The following is a 17,491-nucleotide window of genomic DNA, read 5'->3' on the forward strand; positions in this document are numbered from 1 at the left end:
TTTTATTCATAATTATATGTCTATAAATAAACAAAGAAATTATTTCTCTTTTAGGTTCCATCTAATTGGGTAAATCCCAGTGGACAATATCATATTGGAATAAAAAATCTATATTCACTATATCCAGGAAAACTAAGAGAAAGAGTATTAGTAGAAAGAAAAAAACGTTTATGGGATAATAATCATAAATCTGCACTTGCAGAAGCATCTAGACAATTACAAGTAAATAATTGATAATTGCATTTTGATTATATTGATATATATATTAAAAATAGGAAATCTTAATCTTTTGTAAAGTATTTTTATATATTTTATACACAAACTAATTTTATATATATTAAAATAACTAATATTTAAGAATAAGAATAAATAGGCTTTTAGACCATTTGATCCAAAGATAGGGTTGTTGTGGGTATGTTGAACCATGCAATAAAATGAGGCCAGTTTCACAATGTGTCACAGTGATCTGTATCTAATGCTATATTTATAATTGGCAGTTTGATCTATTGTAAAGTCATTGATTCATTATGTAATAGTATGCAATGTTTTTCTATAATAGTATGCTTAAATACAAAAGAATAAATTTAATTAAAATATAAGCAAATATTGTGTGAACATGTAATTTTTAATAAATAAAAAAGCAATTTGATTTTTATGTTATATAACTATTCTACATAGGAATTTGAAGCAAAGAATCCACAATTAACTACTTTAAAAGAAAGACTAGAAAAAGAGGAACTTGAAGCCAGAGTTGAAATATTAAATAATATTGAGAAAAAATATTCGGATGTAGGACCTACTTATGACTGTATTGTTTTTCATGATGGTGAAGTTTGGAGGTAAAAATATATGTAGGATATTTTTAGGTTTCCATGTGTATTAAAATATTTTTTACAAATATTGATATTTAATTTAATCTTTTATATTTTTTGTTATAGAGCATGCATTGATACTTCTGAAGAAGGTAATTTGGAAGCTGGTGTCTTTCTAGGAGAATACACTATAACAAGGCAGTATGCACCACTTATACCCGAAGATCAATTAAATATTAGTATTAATATTCATGATGATGGAAATACATTAGAAATTGTTAGTTTATGCTGTAAGTATTAGATAAAATTTAATTCAAAATCTTTCTTCTTTTTTATAATTAATTTTATTATTGCAGCAAGTCATGGTACACATGTAGCTTCAATTGCGGCTGCATATTTTCCTGATAATCCTGAATTAAATGGTGTAGCTCCTGGTGCTCAAATTATTTCATTAAGTGTTGGAGATGGCCGTATTGGTACAATGGAAACAGGAACAGCAGTAGTACGTGCAATGATACATGTAATGAAACACAAAGAGAAAATACATGTAATAAATATGAGTTATGGAGAACATGCTCATTGGTCTAATACGGGAAGAATAGGAGAATTAATGAATGAAGTTATCGATAAATATGGCGTAACATGGGTAGCATCTGCTGGTAATCTTGGGCCTGCTTTATGTACTATTGGTTAGTTGATAAGAATATTCGAAAATCTTAAATATATATTTAAAACTTAATATATAATATATCTCATTCATTTTAACTCATATAGGCACACCACCAGATATTAGTTCTAATAGTGTAATTAGTGTTGGTGCTTACGTTTCTCCTGATATGATGGTAGCTGAATATTCTTTAAGAGAAAAAATGCCTGGTATGTCATATACATGGTCATCTCGTGGTCCAATGATTGATGGTGGAGCTGGAATTACTGTATGTGCTCCAGGAGGAGCTATAACTAGTGTTCCCAATTTTACCTTAAGAAAAAGTCAACTCATGAATGGTACAAGCATGGCAGCTCCTCATGTAACTGGAGCTATTGGTATATTGATTTTTTTTATAAAGATTATATAAAATATTATAAATAAGAGAAATATATGTTAATAATAATAATGTTTATATTGTAGCAATACTTATATCAGGGCTTGTTGCCAAAGGTTGTTCTTATTCTCCATATAGTATAAAAAGAGCACTTGAAAACACAGCTCATTATATACAAAATCTAGATCCTTTTGCACAAGGTTCAGGATTATTACAAGTTGAACGTGCATTTGATAATCTTATTACTTACTGTGATGTACCTGAAAGAGATGTAAGATTTACCATTAACTGTGGTCCAAATAACGCTAAAGGAATTCATATGAGAAGCAGCATTATTGATCGGCCAAAAGATTATGCCATTACTGTTGAACCTGTATTTCTTAATAGTGAAAATACTGGTATAATTTTATATATTTGTTATTCTGATACTATAATTTCATTATATAAGATATTACAAATATAATTCATTATAATATTTGAATTTTATAGATCCAGCACTCAAAATTGCTTTCAATTTGAAATTGACTTTGGTATGCGATGCATCTTGGGTACATTTTCCAATACATCTTGATTTAATGAATATGGTTCGTGCATTTGCGATCAAAGTCGATGGCTTCAATTTACCCGAAGGTGTTCATACAACTAGGTAAATATATCCAAATTAACATTTATAATCGTATATATTTATCTTATTGTATAATATTAATATTAATTATCGTTTATAGTGTCCGCGCTTATGATGTAACAGATGTTGCAAAAGGTCCAGTGTTCCAAATACCAGTAACTGTAGTGCAACCACAAACACTGCCAAAAACTGCGATCCTTCCAGACTTAACTTATACAAATATTTTATTTAAACCGAATACAATTTATCGACATTTTATTCTCGTTCCTGAAGATGCAACATGGGCGGGTATGTATTTTTTGTAATATTTCATATGCACAATATTGAATATATGAAATAAATAATATTAATACGATCTGATTTAGTGGTTAGATTAAAGAGCACAGAAAAAGATAAAACTGGAAGATTTGTGATCCATAGCGTTCAACTGAAACCTCGACTTTCCTGTAAGACTCTCGAAGTTAATAAATTGTTTACTGTTACTTCTCAATCAGAAATTGTTCATCCATTTGCTGTTCAGGTATTGCTAATTTCTTTTATATATTCTAATAAATTAAATTCTTGTTTATTTAAAAATCAAATTAAAATTTCGTAGGGTGGATTAATCTTAGAACTAGTTATTGCAAAATATTGGGCAAATATAGGCGATATGTTAGTCGATTATGTCATAGAATTTCATGGTGTTCGTATGATAAGTGGGAATCTTACAATGCAATCTGGAGATGGTATAAATCGTTTAGAAGTCCGAAGTTCTCTTAGAAATGAAGAAGTAGTTCCTAGTATTTGTCTCAAATCATCCGTACAAATATTGAAGTATGTATAATAAAAACATTGTACAAGATATGCATATATATATCAATGAAAATAAATTAATTTAGTTCTATTTTCTTTTTTGATATGATAGGCCCACTGATTCAAGGATTGCACCTTTACGAGAACGAGATATTATTCCATCTTCGCGACAAATTTATGAATTACAATTAACATATACTTTCCATTGTGCAAAGGCAACTGAAATAACTCCAAATGCAGCATTACTTAGCGATTTATTATATGAAAGTGAATATGAAAGTCAAATGTGGATGATATATGACAGTAATAAACAACTTATTTGTTGTGGAGATGCATATCCATCAAAAGTAGGTGATTTTTATAAAATAATATATTAAAAAATAAATAATATTATTTTTTATTACAGTATTCTAATCAAAAAATAGAAAAAGGCGATTATACTTTGAAGATACATATACGTCATGAAAAGAAAGATTTACTTGATAGATTAACAGAAATGCCGTTTCTTTTGAGTCATAAATTAAGTAATCCAATTAATTTAGATGTTTATGCCAGTCAATCACAAGCTATTATTGGTGGCAAAAAAATGATAGCAGCTTCAGTTCCACCTGGTCATATTCTTCCTTTATATATTGCTCCTATATCTAATGAAAACAAGTAAGTATTTTATTTTAAAATAAATTTGTCTCTTTCATATTATTTATAATAAAGTTACAAATTTTATTATTTATATGTTGTTAAAAAAGATATATAATTATTGTAAAATTTATATGATATATGTTTCTTTCTAAGGTTATTCTATATTCATTTTGCATACTTAATATTATGCATATTATTTTCTTATGCAAATAAAAAAGGTGCATGAATATTTTCATCACTATTTAAAATGTAAATGTTCAAAACATGTTAGATTAGATACTTATTAAAATTTGTTATTAATTATTTTTTTCTCATATTTATCAATAAAAATATAAAATAATTTTATTATTATTATTATTTTATATTTTTTTAATTTTTATTCATATAAATTAAATATTTTAAAAATATTACTCAATTTTTTTCTTTTTTATCCCACATTGCAGCTCTGAAAACAAGTAAGTCTATAGTATTTTTTTTTAAACATTTTTAAACATTTACATGCTTTTGATTAAAAAAAAATTGATTTATTCAAGCAGATAATTTTAATAGATGTATTTTTATTTTATACATTGCTTCATAGCATTTTAATTTTTTTTTTAATATTTATGTTAAATTATTTTTAGAAAATTTTATTTATCTGTTGCTTATAATTTAAACAAATGTATAAATATAATATTTACACCATTTTATTAATTAAAAAAATCAACATTATTAATTATATAAAATTGGCTTTTTTTGGCTTATAAAAAGTTTTTTTTTCAGTTATTTTTAATATAATTTTACATATTGTTTGAATTTTGCTTTATATGTATTTATTCTTTACACATAATGCTTCTTTAAATAATTTCTTTAAATACAAAAATGTTGTGCATTTTTTTCATCCTAATTTATTAGTTATACATTGTTTTTCTGTAGTGAGATACTTAATCAGTAATGTTTATGTAATTAAAAAGAAACTAATTTTTTTGTTTTATTTTAAAGAGTTTCCAGAGGTATTACCTTAGGAAGTGGTAGCTATTTACAGGGTACATTGACTTTTTGCAAAGATGATAATGGAAAAAAAGTGGATTGTCACACATTTAAATACATTTTGTCTGAACCAAACAAGAAATCTAGTAGTAGCAGTAGCAGCAGTAGTAGCAGTAGTTCTTACAATTCATCAAACAAAGAAAAGCCTACTAAATGGGATGAATATAATGAAGCACTTAGGGATTTCAAATGCAGTTGGCTTACAAAACTTGGTAATCAGATTTTTCATTTATTTTGTTAGTTATGTATAATTATATATTATGTAAAGTCTATCATCATATAAATATTTTGTTTTTCTTTCCGGTTTTCAATTCTACAAATAGCGCCTTCTACGAGTAAGTCATTAGAATGCGATAAAATGTCAATTTTGAAGTTTGTTTTAAAACCTTATATTGTTTATTATTAAAACCCTCTTTAAATATCAATATCAATAATAATATAATAATAATATCAATTTTTTTTATATTTTCACTTGTTTTATGTGCACGACTATGTAATAATAAATAAATTATCTTAATATTTCTCTTCCTTTGTGATGATTAAAAAAATTATTAGTGAACAATATTTATTATATATTTATCAATATTATTTCAATACAAAAATAATTTAATACATAATTTCTTTCAAATATTTACAAAAAGCCTGATCTATTATTTGTAATAGAAATATATGTTCGTATTTTTGTAATTACATTAAAGATTAATTAATTTTAAATTATTATTAATAGAACCTGGTGAATATGCAAATCTACTATATGGAGAATTGAAAAATCTCTTCTCGGATCATTTACCTGTTCACACTGCCATGCTGATTTCCTTGGACTCTCCTGAAGCTCGACGTCATGTACCCCATGATGACATTTCAGAAGAATCTGTTTCTCTGGCAAATCAAATAATAAGTGTCGCAGATGCTGTAATTACTAATATTGATCAAGATAAACTCTTAGCTTATTATGGCTTGAAAAGCGATCAACGTGATGATGCAACAAAAATTAGGGCAACTATGGAAAAACAAAAGTTTAGTTTGATAAAAGCATTAGTGAAAAAAGGGTGTGCATTATCGCGATTATATGTACACAGTGCAAAGAAAGGAGAAGGAGATCGTCAATCCTATGAACATTTATTAGATAGTGTAACACATCATTGGCAAGAAGTACAAAAATTTGCTGAACCAACTGATATCAAGGCAAGAAGTTTTATTATTATAATTGCATTATTTATTAAATAATATTACATATTTAATTAAGATATATTTAAAAAATTAAAATATTTATTATTTTTTACTTGTAGGTCATTTCTCTTTCATTATGGCATGCCCATATTAATAATCATTATGGTCGCTATTTAAAGTTATTATTACGTTATTATGAAGAACATCCATTAAAAGAAGTTGATGAAAAATGTATAGAACTTGCAAATATCTTAGGATGGGAACATTTATCACGTCATATTAATACGAGTATACCATCACGTTATCCTCCTTCATTCAGATCGTTTTGATCAATAGTAAATAATATTTATTTGATTTTAAAATAAAATTATGAAATATCATGAAATATAAATATATAATTATTTTTTTTTAGGTATGATAAGATCAATTTGATATTTTGACAAGGGAAACTATCAGACAGTTTCCAATGCATCTCCACAACAGAAATATTTCTGTGAGTCATTCAGGTGTACTATACACTTAGCAAAATATAATTTTGTTCATATTAAAAAATATATATAGAGAGAAAATGTGACTCTAGAAGAATATTTTAATTTTTAACTATAAAAAATTAAATAATGTTCATACTTGCAACATATGATTTATTTCATGGAAATCGTAACACGCTTAATCAATTTTAATGAATCACAAAGCAAAAATTATGGCAATAATATAAAATATGTAATAAATAAATCGAAGCACATTGCTAATATTTATGCATCAAGGACAATGTTAAAAAATATGACAATACATGTATGTGTACTTGCACAGAAAGATTATATTATCAAAAGTATCATTATTTCTAATAGTGCATTTTTATGATGCTTAACGCATCAAAAGAAGAAAGAAGCGTCGTAATATCATAGAAATTATTATAAATTTAGATATTAAAATCTTTGAACAATAATATGTTATTTGAGAACACCTCATTTCAACTAACATAATATGTATCATTTGAAATCATTTAGGTTTTTCCATTTTTACAATATATTAAATGTAAATAAATATATATTATATATATATATATATATATACATATGTATACATACAGGTATTTTCTTTATATCCATAGAGTAACTTTATCTTATTGGATTCTGTTATTTATAATTGTATACATGACTTGTGTGATTGTGAAATCTATATACAATATACTCAATTTTTGTTGTCATTGTGTTATATATAACAGATATTTTTTTCACTTTATGCAATAAGTGTTAAGTATGAACCGATGTATATAATGAAAAAGATAAAATAATTCAAACTCTATTTGAATTTTATAATGAATGTAAAATGTAAAAGATGATTCATATTTTTTCACATAATGTAACAAAAATATTATAAATTCAATAATTGGAGAATAATTAAATAACACGCATTGCGCATACCATTGGTGGAATGCCAATAATGTACGATTACAAATCGAGATACAAATAATAAATGCACTAATGAAATTTATATTTAAGATATTGATTTTATAAAAAGAAATAGAATATCTTGTTTTCGGAATACAATATTGTAAACGTAATAAGATTTTAATTTTGTTTTATCAGTATGAAGGTGTGTACATAAATATATTGCATTATAACTTTTTAATTTGATTTGTGTGAATTCAAAAACAAATTCGTTATTCGACCAGCTTCATGGCTCTTAATAGACGGAACATGAAATCTTTTGTAAGTCAAGATAAGAAAAAATGCTTTCACATATAAAATTTACAAGTAATAAATGGCATATCAACTGAAGTTTCCATGAAAAGTTATGTCCTTATCGCTATTACTCAATTCTTACTTTTCTTCGTATACGAAGAACTATTTTAAAAATAGCGTAGTAGTACTTTGGTATAATCAAGAATTTTCACAAAGTCGATTTCCTCCAGGACAAACAAGTAAAAAAAAATTTTTTTTTATATTTTAATTTCATTTTTTCGAATGATATATAATTTTCTATTCTAGTTAGTGAAGCATGTACTCTGATTTGTCTTCTTGTTGCTCAACGAATATCTCAAACAGGATTATTAATATATAATATAGAAAAATCTCCTCAATTTATTGCTATCATAGCTGAAGCTATGATAGAAGGTAATAACATTCATGCATGGATTGTTAAGAAAGGTTTGGTTTCTCATCCGTATCTTAGTACAGAAGAAGCATTAAAACTTGGAGGCAGAAACTTAAATCTATTAAGAGAATGGGTACAAATTAAACATATATTCTATTGTTTTTTCTTTGATAATTTTCTGATTTAAAATGTTTTTATATAACATAAGATATATTGACATATTAAAACATATCAATTATGTTATAGACATTTCAAGTATTTTATGAAAGGATTCAAAACGGTTTATACCAACATATAAATGATTTTTTACATAAATGGTATTTAGCACCAAGATCTAAGAATTTATTTATGCTTCTTATTACCTGTGGGCGTACAGTACTATTCATATTTCAAGAAAATATGGTAAGAACAACTTTGTGAAGTCTATAAAAATTTTGTTTCATGAAAGTTTTGTCTATAGGTAACATTTTTTGACTCTCATAGTCATAGTACAATTGTAAATCCAAATCGGGGATTAGTTATTGCACAGGTAAGGATTTATAATTATATATAACAAGACTGATATTTAATAAATATTGCAATATTTTTAAATGATAGTAATGCATGTCATATTAATAGTAAAAAAAATAATGTAGACAACTATAGACAAGTTGGAACATTTATGCAATTGGTACACAGAGGATATATTAAATGAATGTTACAATACAGAAGCAAATCAATATGAGCTAGCATTTTTATATCCATTCAATTCACAATGCTGTGGCTGTAATCCTTTATGCAACTGTGGCAGTCATTGCAGAGAACAATAATCTAGTAAAATAATTCTTACTTTTCTACACACTTAAGTGTGCATATGTAAATATTTTAAAAGCTATACAAAAATACTAAAAAAAAAGTAAAATTTATATATAAAGTTTAAAAATTTATTTTATATAACAGTAAAAATTTATTTTACTGTTATATTTAAATAGTTTTGTTTGAAACTAAATATTATAATATAATGATTACGGTATTTTTTGTTTAATTACACATACTATGTAGATTAAGACTGACAGATTTATTTACATTATGTACAATTTTTTCCTAAAACTATTACAATCTTTTAATGTTCGCGCAATGCATAAAATATTAAAAAAATAACGTAGTTTAAATCTGAAAATCGTATTTTTCTTAATATCATTTAAATTAATGTAATATACATTGTGATTTTTTTTTTTTGCATTGCACAAACATACTTTTGACAACATTTTACTGGACTCTTCCTTTTATAATGAATGCATATATCAGAACCTTCATTTTAACTGTTTTAACATTCTTATAAAATATAATCCAAAATTTCTGGACGACATATTTTTTATATTGCTAATTCTCTACTTTGCACCTTTCAATGTTAGTATACCTAAACAGATATAATGTTCTGATTTCTTAATTGTTAACCATGAAGTTGCAGAGATATATATTTCTTTACATTATGTTTCTGTAATTTTTTTGCATTATATATAAATTAAAATGATTAGTAGTTTTGAAAATTTGTGTACTTTGCTAAGCTACAAAAGCATTAATCACACACATTGCATTGTGAAGTAGAAAGAAAACATAAAACTTAAAATGTTATTAATAACTACAACACTTTGTAGTATAAACAAAAAATTTGTTATGAGGATTCATCAGTTGTTTGCTTTCTTAACAATTTGATATACATTTGATTTATGTAAATTTTGAAACCAATAAATATTTATATCCATTATTTTTATGATATAAAAAAATATATTCAATCTGCAATAATTGTAAATGAAACCCATAATTTAAACTTGTAAAAAATTCTTAATTTATTTTCCCTAACAGCTATTATATCTCAGAATTACAATATAAATATTATTCTTTACTAATAAAACAGAAACAAATCTTTTTCTGTCACCATTTAAATTGGTGATAGTAAAAAAGATAAGTATACGAGTGCCGAAATAACGTTTTGTTTAAAATACAGATTTTTCTCTCTGTGTTTTCTTTTTTTTTTTTTTGTATGTATATTACAAGTGTTCTGTAGAGTGTCGTAAAATTTATTTAATAACAATTTTTAACAACGCAATTTCTAGAAATTACTATCTACAAAATGATATAAATGAATCTTTCTTATGATTTCTCCTTTTGAAGCCAAATTCGTGCAAAGGAACACAGTCAGCGATTTCTTCAGATTTTGCAAATACAGTCGATAATTGAGCATTTTTCACTGTTATTATTTTTTCGAACAAACTGATTATACATCATATTACTTTGTACAGACAGATGTATAATAATGGGATTCTTATGTAAAATTTTAATAATTTTATAATTTTGGAATTAAATACAGAAATTCTAATTATTTGTGAAATCAATTTGTTTTTATGAATTATATATATATATATATATATATGTATATATGTATATATACATATATATATATACATACATATATATATACACATATAAATTTGTTTACATTATAGAGAGAGAAAGAGAGAATTATTATACATTAGATTGATCCTAACAATTATAATACTCCTGCTTCATCATCATATACTCTGTACACAAAGTAAAATGATGCTCTATCAGAAAAATATGATCAAGTTTCACTTGAAGAATATACGATTTTATAATTGAATAAATAAAGCTTTGTTTTATATGAAGTTAAAGATGTAACAAAAAGATGTTAGAGGGACTGACGAATTCGGGGCTGTGCCCATTCTACAAAATCATCTATCAGTACTGGCCAGGCTCCCTCTTCATCATAATTACTCATATCAGGGTTGATCATAAGTGCAAAATCTAATAATAAATTCCATGTATCTTTTGGAATTGACCTCTTATGATGTTCCTAAAAAATAGTGTTAACTACTTTGTATCATAATATTTACCTAACCAATATGGAAGCCTCCTTTTTAGGCTTAATCAATATTTATATTATGTAAGAAGTTCATATATATATATATATATATATATATAAATATATATATATGAATAATATATATATGTATGTATATATTAAATATCCTACCTGTAAAAATTGGCACCATAAAGGCAGGAACTTAAATTTATCATCTAATACAATATTCCAATAAGCAATAGCCATATCAAGATCTAAACCCTTTTGTCCTGGATTTTTTGCATAATTAAATGTAAACTGATAAAAGTCTTTAAATTTTTGAGGATCTCTCAATTCATTTTCTAAACTACTTAAACAAGCTTTTAATTTATCTATACTGTCAACACTAGAAAATAATTTTAAAAAACTATATTAAAATAATATAAAACAAAATTAAATATTTTAAAACAAAGTTAAAAAAATTTGATTTACCCTAAGTCTGTCATTCCATTCATAAATTCATCTTTAGTAAATTCACATTGTGTTTCTGCTCTAAATTTCCATGCGATTATTAATACTAATTTGCTTTCAGGGCTTAAATCCAAATCATCCAAAAATTTCATTATTCCATCTGCTGTAATCTTATCAGGTTCATTTGGATCTATTTCAATTATGAAATTAAATATTATGGACATATTTTTAATTTTATATATGTATTATTATTACATATAAAAAAAATGAATCATAAAATTACCTTGATATCGACTAAACAATATTTCTAATTTCTTTTTATCTACTGTATTTTTTGGTTCTTTACAATATGCCTCAGGATTTTGAAAATAATTATCACTTGCCAAGTCTAGCTTCCAATCATTTTGTGCTAAACAATATATTGCAGTTTGTTCTCCAGTATGTGTAAATGTAATGAATTTCTTTACTTTATCTCTTTGTGAGAACTTTAACTTATGCTGCAACAAAAATTAGATACATTATTGTGCATATATTCTGAAGATTAATATAAGAAAGATTTATAATCTGTTTCTATTATATAATATTAAATATTATATTAAATAAATAATTTATTATCAAAGTTATATATATACATTATAATGTTATAAATTTTCTTTTTATTTGTAACAATAAAATCAACTTCGAAAAGAACTCATAAACAAAGATTTTATTACGATTTATTGTTACTACTTTGAGTAACATCTCAGTGAAGAATATTAACAAATTTGAAAATTTCTAAATAACAATGTATTCTATTGCAATAAAAAATTCATGCACTTCTTCACAAAGTCGTTAGTCACAAGATATGCCACGAAATTGATTTGTATTTAGTGCAAAAGGGAACATTAACGTTGACTCATGATAGGTTATTTTAACATTTTTTAATACACTGTCGAGAACATAAAAAGCAAAATATACTTTTTTAGCAAAATTGTTTTTAAAGATCGTTGGATTAACATAATCCGTAAATTTATTAAGAGCTCACCATTTTAGCTAATTTTAGGCCCCCGAAAGCCAAAATATTATTTCCTTTGCACTACACTTGACATGAACATGCGCATGTTCTGTGAAGGTCCTGAGAAATGCAAATACACCAACAAGACTATAAGCAATGCCACCAGACGTTGCCAAAGGAAAGCAACTTCGAGAACAATATCGCGGGTTATTTAAAATATTTACATTTAATTTATTAAATACTACATTTTACGACATAATAAGATAAAAAAACATCGAAAATGTCACGTGATTCTGTTTTACGTCGGGTGGCATCGGTACGAAATCTTTCTTTTTTGTATTAGGTAGAAGTCAAGGATGAAGTCTTCATGAAATAACAACAAAACGCTATCGTAAATATTGGCCCACGCAAATGAATGCATATACGAAGTTACAAGGACATACGTCAAAAAGAGAATGAATAAACATTAATGAAAAAATAGCACTATTAATATTGATATTGTTTTTTAAATTGCTGTCTCCATGTGATTCTTTGATCTTATTGTGATTTTGACAATTCTCTTTACGTATTTTATGTGAATGAATTATTTTTTTATAAAAATGTGTATATATAAAATAAAATGTACTTATTGAGTTTTTTATAATAATATTATAATGATTTATTTATAGCGATATTCGATTGCGATTTTAAAATATGTGAAAAAAGGATATCTTCTTTTTAGGTTATTGATCAATAATGTCAATAAAAATTCTACAATTATCATGTTTTTGGTAAGAAATATATTCATTAATATTATAATTCTGATATTTATAAAATACTATTACTATAAAAAGATGTTAATATTCTATGTGAAATAAAACTATTAAATATAAGATTGTGTGTTTCTTTTAATGATAAATATCTTCTTAATGTGTTAGCAGGAATTTGTTAAACAATTACAAAATAAGTTTATTAATTTGAAATTTAAATAAACATGAATGATCTATAACATGATGGGAGGAAGTATATTTGAAATACTTCCATTATACCATCAAAATGGAAGTGGTAGAGAAATTTGTCATTGGATAACACATATTAAATTATCTAGAATTATAATGTTAACATCTGCTGTTTTATTCATTGTACCATTATTCACTCATTATTATTTATCAAAGGTATTGTTTTTGGACATAAATAGAAATTATAAATTATAAATAGAATTATGTTATAATTGATTCAAAATCTTAAATTTTATATATATTTTTTAGGTGGAATCTGATTCCCCAGATAAAGATATTTATCGTACATTCTCCACACTGGAGGCTTTTGAAGATTTTACTCCTATGAAGGCTTCTCAATTGAAGATGAGAATAGAAGAAATGTTGCGTATTAAAGTTTCTGTAAATAATGAACTTAGGGATCTGAGTGCAAAGAGGCAAAGACTTCAAGTTGAAGTTAGTAGTTTAACTCAAAAAATTGATGAATTAAAACAAGAATTATTGCATCAACAAACTGATCTTGATAGATTAAAGATCAGTGTTGAACAAGCACAAGTAGCTCAAAGAGAAGCAGTGGAAAGAAATACACCAGAATTAGCACCACCTAAACGTATATTAATGAATTCTGTTCCTGTAGTATTACCTAATACTGTATCACATTCATGTAGAATGTATAATTGTTTTGATCACAGTCGGTGTGCATTAACTAGTGGTTTTCCAGTATATTTGTATGATCCTGATCAGTATTCTGTAGTAAATTCTGGATGGGATGTTGATGGATTTTTAAAAACTACTATAAAACAAACATTAGGTATATATAGATATTAAATATTATAATAATTAAAACATAAATAATAATTTATAATTATAATGTATATATATTAATATCTATATATTTTTTTTATTTTATTTTATTACAGGATATAATCCACATCTCACTACAAATGCAGCTGAAGCTTGTATATATATAGTACTCATAGGGGAAGCTCTCTCTATTCAACAAAAAGTAGACAAAAAATTTCGTAAACCTATAGATGTAAAAAAATTACATGCACTCCCATATTGGGGTGGAGATGGCAGAAATCATATTTTATTAAATTTAGCGCGTAGAGATTTATCTGTAGAATCTGGTGATATTTTTAGTGGAATAGATACAGGAAGAGCTATAATAGTACAATCCACATTCTTTAGAAATCAATTTCGCGAGGGATTTGATTTAGTTGTCCCACCAATTTTAGGACCCCCAGGTGGTGATGTCTGGCAAGAATGTGCTCAGATGTTGCCAGCAAGAAGAAAATATTTATTATCTTTTCAAGGAGAAATGAGATCTCCAAAAATTACTACCATGACACATCAAATTGATGATGCAGATATAGATATAGAAAAATTAACAATTGATGAAAATAATTTGGATGCTTTTATTATACAACATCTTAAAGATATGAGTACAGGATTAACTTTGGATAAATTTTTCATTCAATTTGAATGTATACCAGCCTCTGAAGAAAAAAATGTAGTAGAAATACTTGACTGGTCTTTATGTGGAACAGATTCTTCAAGGAAAGCTATATTAAAAGAATCAACATTTGTTTTAATTTTAGCTCCTAGTAATACATCATTTGTAACCACTTCATCTATGCAGGCTAGGTTATATGAAGCATTACGATCGGGTTCTATCCCAGTTTTTTTAGGTGGTGATCAAATTTTATTAAGTTATAGTGAAGTTATCAGTTGGAGACGAGCAGCTATCTTTTTGCCAAAGGTATAAATATGATATTTTTAATATAATATTGCTTTTGATTATTAGATTTGTTTTGAATTTCAGGCCAGGGTAACAGAAATGCATTTTCTATTACGTGCGGTTCTCGACACTGATCTTTTAAGTATGCGTAGACAAGGTAGATTAATATGGGAACGTTATTTAAGTACTGCTCAAGGTGCGGTAGATACTATTGTAGCTGTAATTAGAGATCGACTCGGTATACCACCTTTGCCAGCACCTCAAACTGCCAGTCCAAGTGTCTTTAATGAAAGCTTTGTGGTAAATATATATTATAGCATAAAATGATTTGATATATTTTATATCATGCATATAATTTCATTTTTTTTTGTTAGCCTTTAAAATCTGATACTATTATCGCTGAACCAGAAGCAGAAGAAAGTTTAGGACCTCTGGAACCACCTTATCCATCTCCTGCATTTAAAAGAAATTATACTACAATGTTACTTCAGGGTCATGAAATCTGGAATGATTGGGTGGATCCATTTTATTTATATCCGCAATTACCTTTTGATACCGTCCTTCCTAGCGATGCAAAATTTCTTGGTAAATCAATTTTTAACATATAATAATATTCTAAAATTCTAAAATAATATTCTAAAATAAAAATTTTATTTAAAACATTTACTAATCACAGGTTCTGAAATGGGATTCAGGCCGATTGGTAAAGGTGCTGGAGGTGCGGGTAAGGAATTTAGCGAAGCTCTAGGCGGAAATTATCCCAGAGAACAATTTACAATTGTGATGCTAACATATGAACGAGAACAAGTTCTTATAAATTCTTTGGCCCGATTGTATGGATTACCATATTTAAATAAAGTTCTAGTAGTATGGAATAGTCCAAAACCACCTATGGAAGATTTAAAATGGCCTGATATTGGAGTACCAATTCATGTAAGTTTTACTAGAATTCTTATAGTATATTATTCTTATGAATAAAATTAAATAAATTTTTTGTATGTAGGTAATCAAGGCTCCAAGGAACAGTTTAAATAATAGATTTCTACCATTTGATGCTATCGAAACGGAAGCTGTTCTTTCAGTAGACGACGATGCTCATTTACGACATGATGAAATTATGTTCGGATTCAGAGTATGGAGAGAACATCGAGATCGTGTTGTTGGATTTCCCGGTCGCTTTCATGCATGGGACCAGAATTATCACAATGCTTGGAACTACAATTCTAATTATTCATGCGAATTATCAATGGTTTTAACTGGTGCTGCATTTATTCATAAACATTATACATATCTATATACACATTGGTTACCACAAGCAATTCGGGACAAAGTTGACGAATATATGAATTGCGAAGATATTGCTATGAATTTTTTGATATCTCATCTTACTAGAAAACCACCTGTTAAAGTGATTATAATATATATATACAATATATTTATTTTCGGAATGCTTTTAGTAATTAATTTTTCTTATGTTTAGGTCACATCTCGATGGACTTTTAGATGTCCTGGTTGTCCTGTTTCTCTTTCGGAAGATGATACGCATTTTCAAGAAAGGCACAAATGCATCAATTTCTTCTCTCAGGTAAATCAGGTTTTATTATTTTTATATTCTAAGTTTTTTTTACAATTTTAAATATATGTCCAAAATGAAATACGAAGTGAATTATGATAAATATTTTGTAAAAATTCTAATACTTTCAGGTTTTTGGATATATGCCTCTTTTAAATACTCAATATCGAGCTGACTCAATATTATTTAAAACGAGAATTCCACATGACAAACAGAAATGTTTTAAATTTATATAAAAGGAAAAGAAATAGAAATATTAACATACAAGTAAATATTACTTGATAGAATTTACATGATTTTGATAACATTTTAACTGAATTTCCTATGAAGTATATTAACATGTGAAACAAATATCGTAGAATTTTTATTGTCCTTACTTTTTTATTGTATCTTTTTTTTTATCAATGTACATGATTGAGTAAAATGCACATTTGAAATTTATAGTAAAATTTAATGATGAAAGATTGTCGATTGTATACATATATTATAGAGAATATAAAATATAGTACGAACTCTTTTTATGTCGTTGTATACATAACGTATATCGTACCGATTTTAACGATTTACGATGAAGCGTAATAAATTAATTTACAAAACTGAGTTTATTTTTACGATGCACCAGATAGGAAAATAAAAAATAAGTTATTGAAATGTATATATTTATGTCGTATATATATATATATATA

At 26.0% G+C, this 17,491-nt stretch overlaps 2 protein-coding genes across 6 annotated transcripts in view; one reads left to right on the forward strand and one right to left on the reverse strand.

Moving 5' to 3' along the window:
• Positions 1-17,401, forward strand: part of LOC102677790 (exostosin-3) — an 18,810-nt gene extending 1,409 nt beyond the window's left edge. The window contains exons 3-27 of one of the 3 annotated variants that reach the window (XM_006613851.2): positions 55-222; positions 679-839; positions 939-1,102; positions 1,169-1,501; positions 1,587-1,856; positions 1,942-2,253; positions 2,345-2,501; positions 2,581-2,768; positions 2,846-3,000; positions 3,076-3,293; positions 3,385-3,619; positions 3,679-3,929; positions 4,893-5,152; positions 5,668-6,125; positions 6,230-6,398; positions 8,102-8,340; positions 8,668-8,736; positions 13,762-14,302; positions 14,412-15,253; positions 15,317-15,532; positions 15,607-15,817; positions 15,909-16,165; positions 16,236-16,640; positions 16,713-16,817; positions 16,937-17,401. In XM_006613851.2, the coding sequence (XP_006613914.1) occupies positions 55-222; positions 679-839; positions 939-1,102; positions 1,169-1,501; positions 1,587-1,856; positions 1,942-2,253; positions 2,345-2,501; positions 2,581-2,768; positions 2,846-3,000; positions 3,076-3,293; positions 3,385-3,619; positions 3,679-3,929; positions 4,893-5,152; positions 5,668-6,125; positions 6,230-6,398; positions 8,102-8,340; positions 8,668-8,736; positions 13,762-14,302; positions 14,412-15,253; positions 15,317-15,532; positions 15,607-15,817; positions 15,909-16,165; positions 16,236-16,640; positions 16,713-16,817; positions 16,937-17,041 (6,489 nt within the window). In that variant the 3' untranslated portion in view covers positions 17,042-17,401. Of the gene's footprint in view, positions 1-54; positions 223-678; positions 840-938; positions 1,103-1,168; positions 1,502-1,586; positions 1,857-1,941; positions 2,254-2,344; positions 2,502-2,580; positions 2,769-2,845; positions 3,001-3,075; positions 3,294-3,384; positions 3,620-3,678; positions 3,930-4,892; positions 5,153-5,667; positions 6,126-6,229; positions 6,399-8,101; positions 8,341-8,667; positions 8,737-12,863; positions 13,285-13,431; positions 13,669-13,761; positions 14,303-14,411; positions 15,254-15,316; positions 15,533-15,606; positions 15,818-15,908; positions 16,166-16,235; positions 16,641-16,712; positions 16,818-16,936 lie in introns of those variants that run through there. The other 2 variants (XM_031509591.1, XM_031509592.1) reach the window with 2 other exon arrangements.
• On the reverse strand, positions 1,689-12,729 carry LOC102677516 (DCN1-like protein 1). 3 transcript variants are annotated; one of them, XM_031509593.1, is made up of 5 exons: positions 12,545-12,729; positions 11,804-12,017; positions 11,542-11,710; positions 11,242-11,455; positions 1,689-2,115 (listed from the first exon to the last, which is right to left on the reverse strand). In XM_031509593.1, exons 1-5 carry the CDS (start codon positions 12,545-12,547, stop codon positions 2,098-2,100), a joined length of 618 nt encoding a protein of 205 aa, XP_031365453.1. In that variant the 5' UTR covers positions 12,548-12,729; the 3' UTR covers positions 1,689-2,097. The 3 variants fall into 3 exon arrangements, with proteins under 3 accessions (XP_031365453.1, XP_006613913.1, XP_006613912.1); XM_006613850.2 differs by lacking the exon at positions 1,689-2,115 and adding an exon at positions 5,688-5,819; XM_006613849.2 differs by lacking the exon at positions 1,689-2,115 and adding an exon at positions 9,246-11,061 and having other exon boundaries at positions 12,545-12,728.
• Positions 17,402-17,491: the final 90 nt, after the last annotated feature.

This window comes from Apis dorsata, unplaced genomic scaffold, assembly GCF_000469605.1.
Source record: "Apis dorsata unplaced genomic scaffold, Apis dorsata 1.3 scaffold_163, whole genome shotgun sequence".
Lineage (NCBI taxonomy): Eukaryota > Metazoa > Arthropoda > Insecta > Hymenoptera > Apidae > Apis > Apis dorsata.

Excerpts from the sequence above, each read along its gene's own strand:
- LOC102677516 (XM_006613849.2), bottom strand. Across the intron at positions 11,711-11,803 it reads ATTGTTTAGTCGATATCAAG|ATCCAAATGAACCTGATAAG; the intron begins GTAATTTTATGA and ends TAATTGAAATAG. Across the intron at positions 11,062-11,241 it reads TATGGTGCCAATTTTTACAG|GAACATCATAAGAGGTCAAT; the intron begins GTAGGATATTTA and ends ACTATTTTTTAG.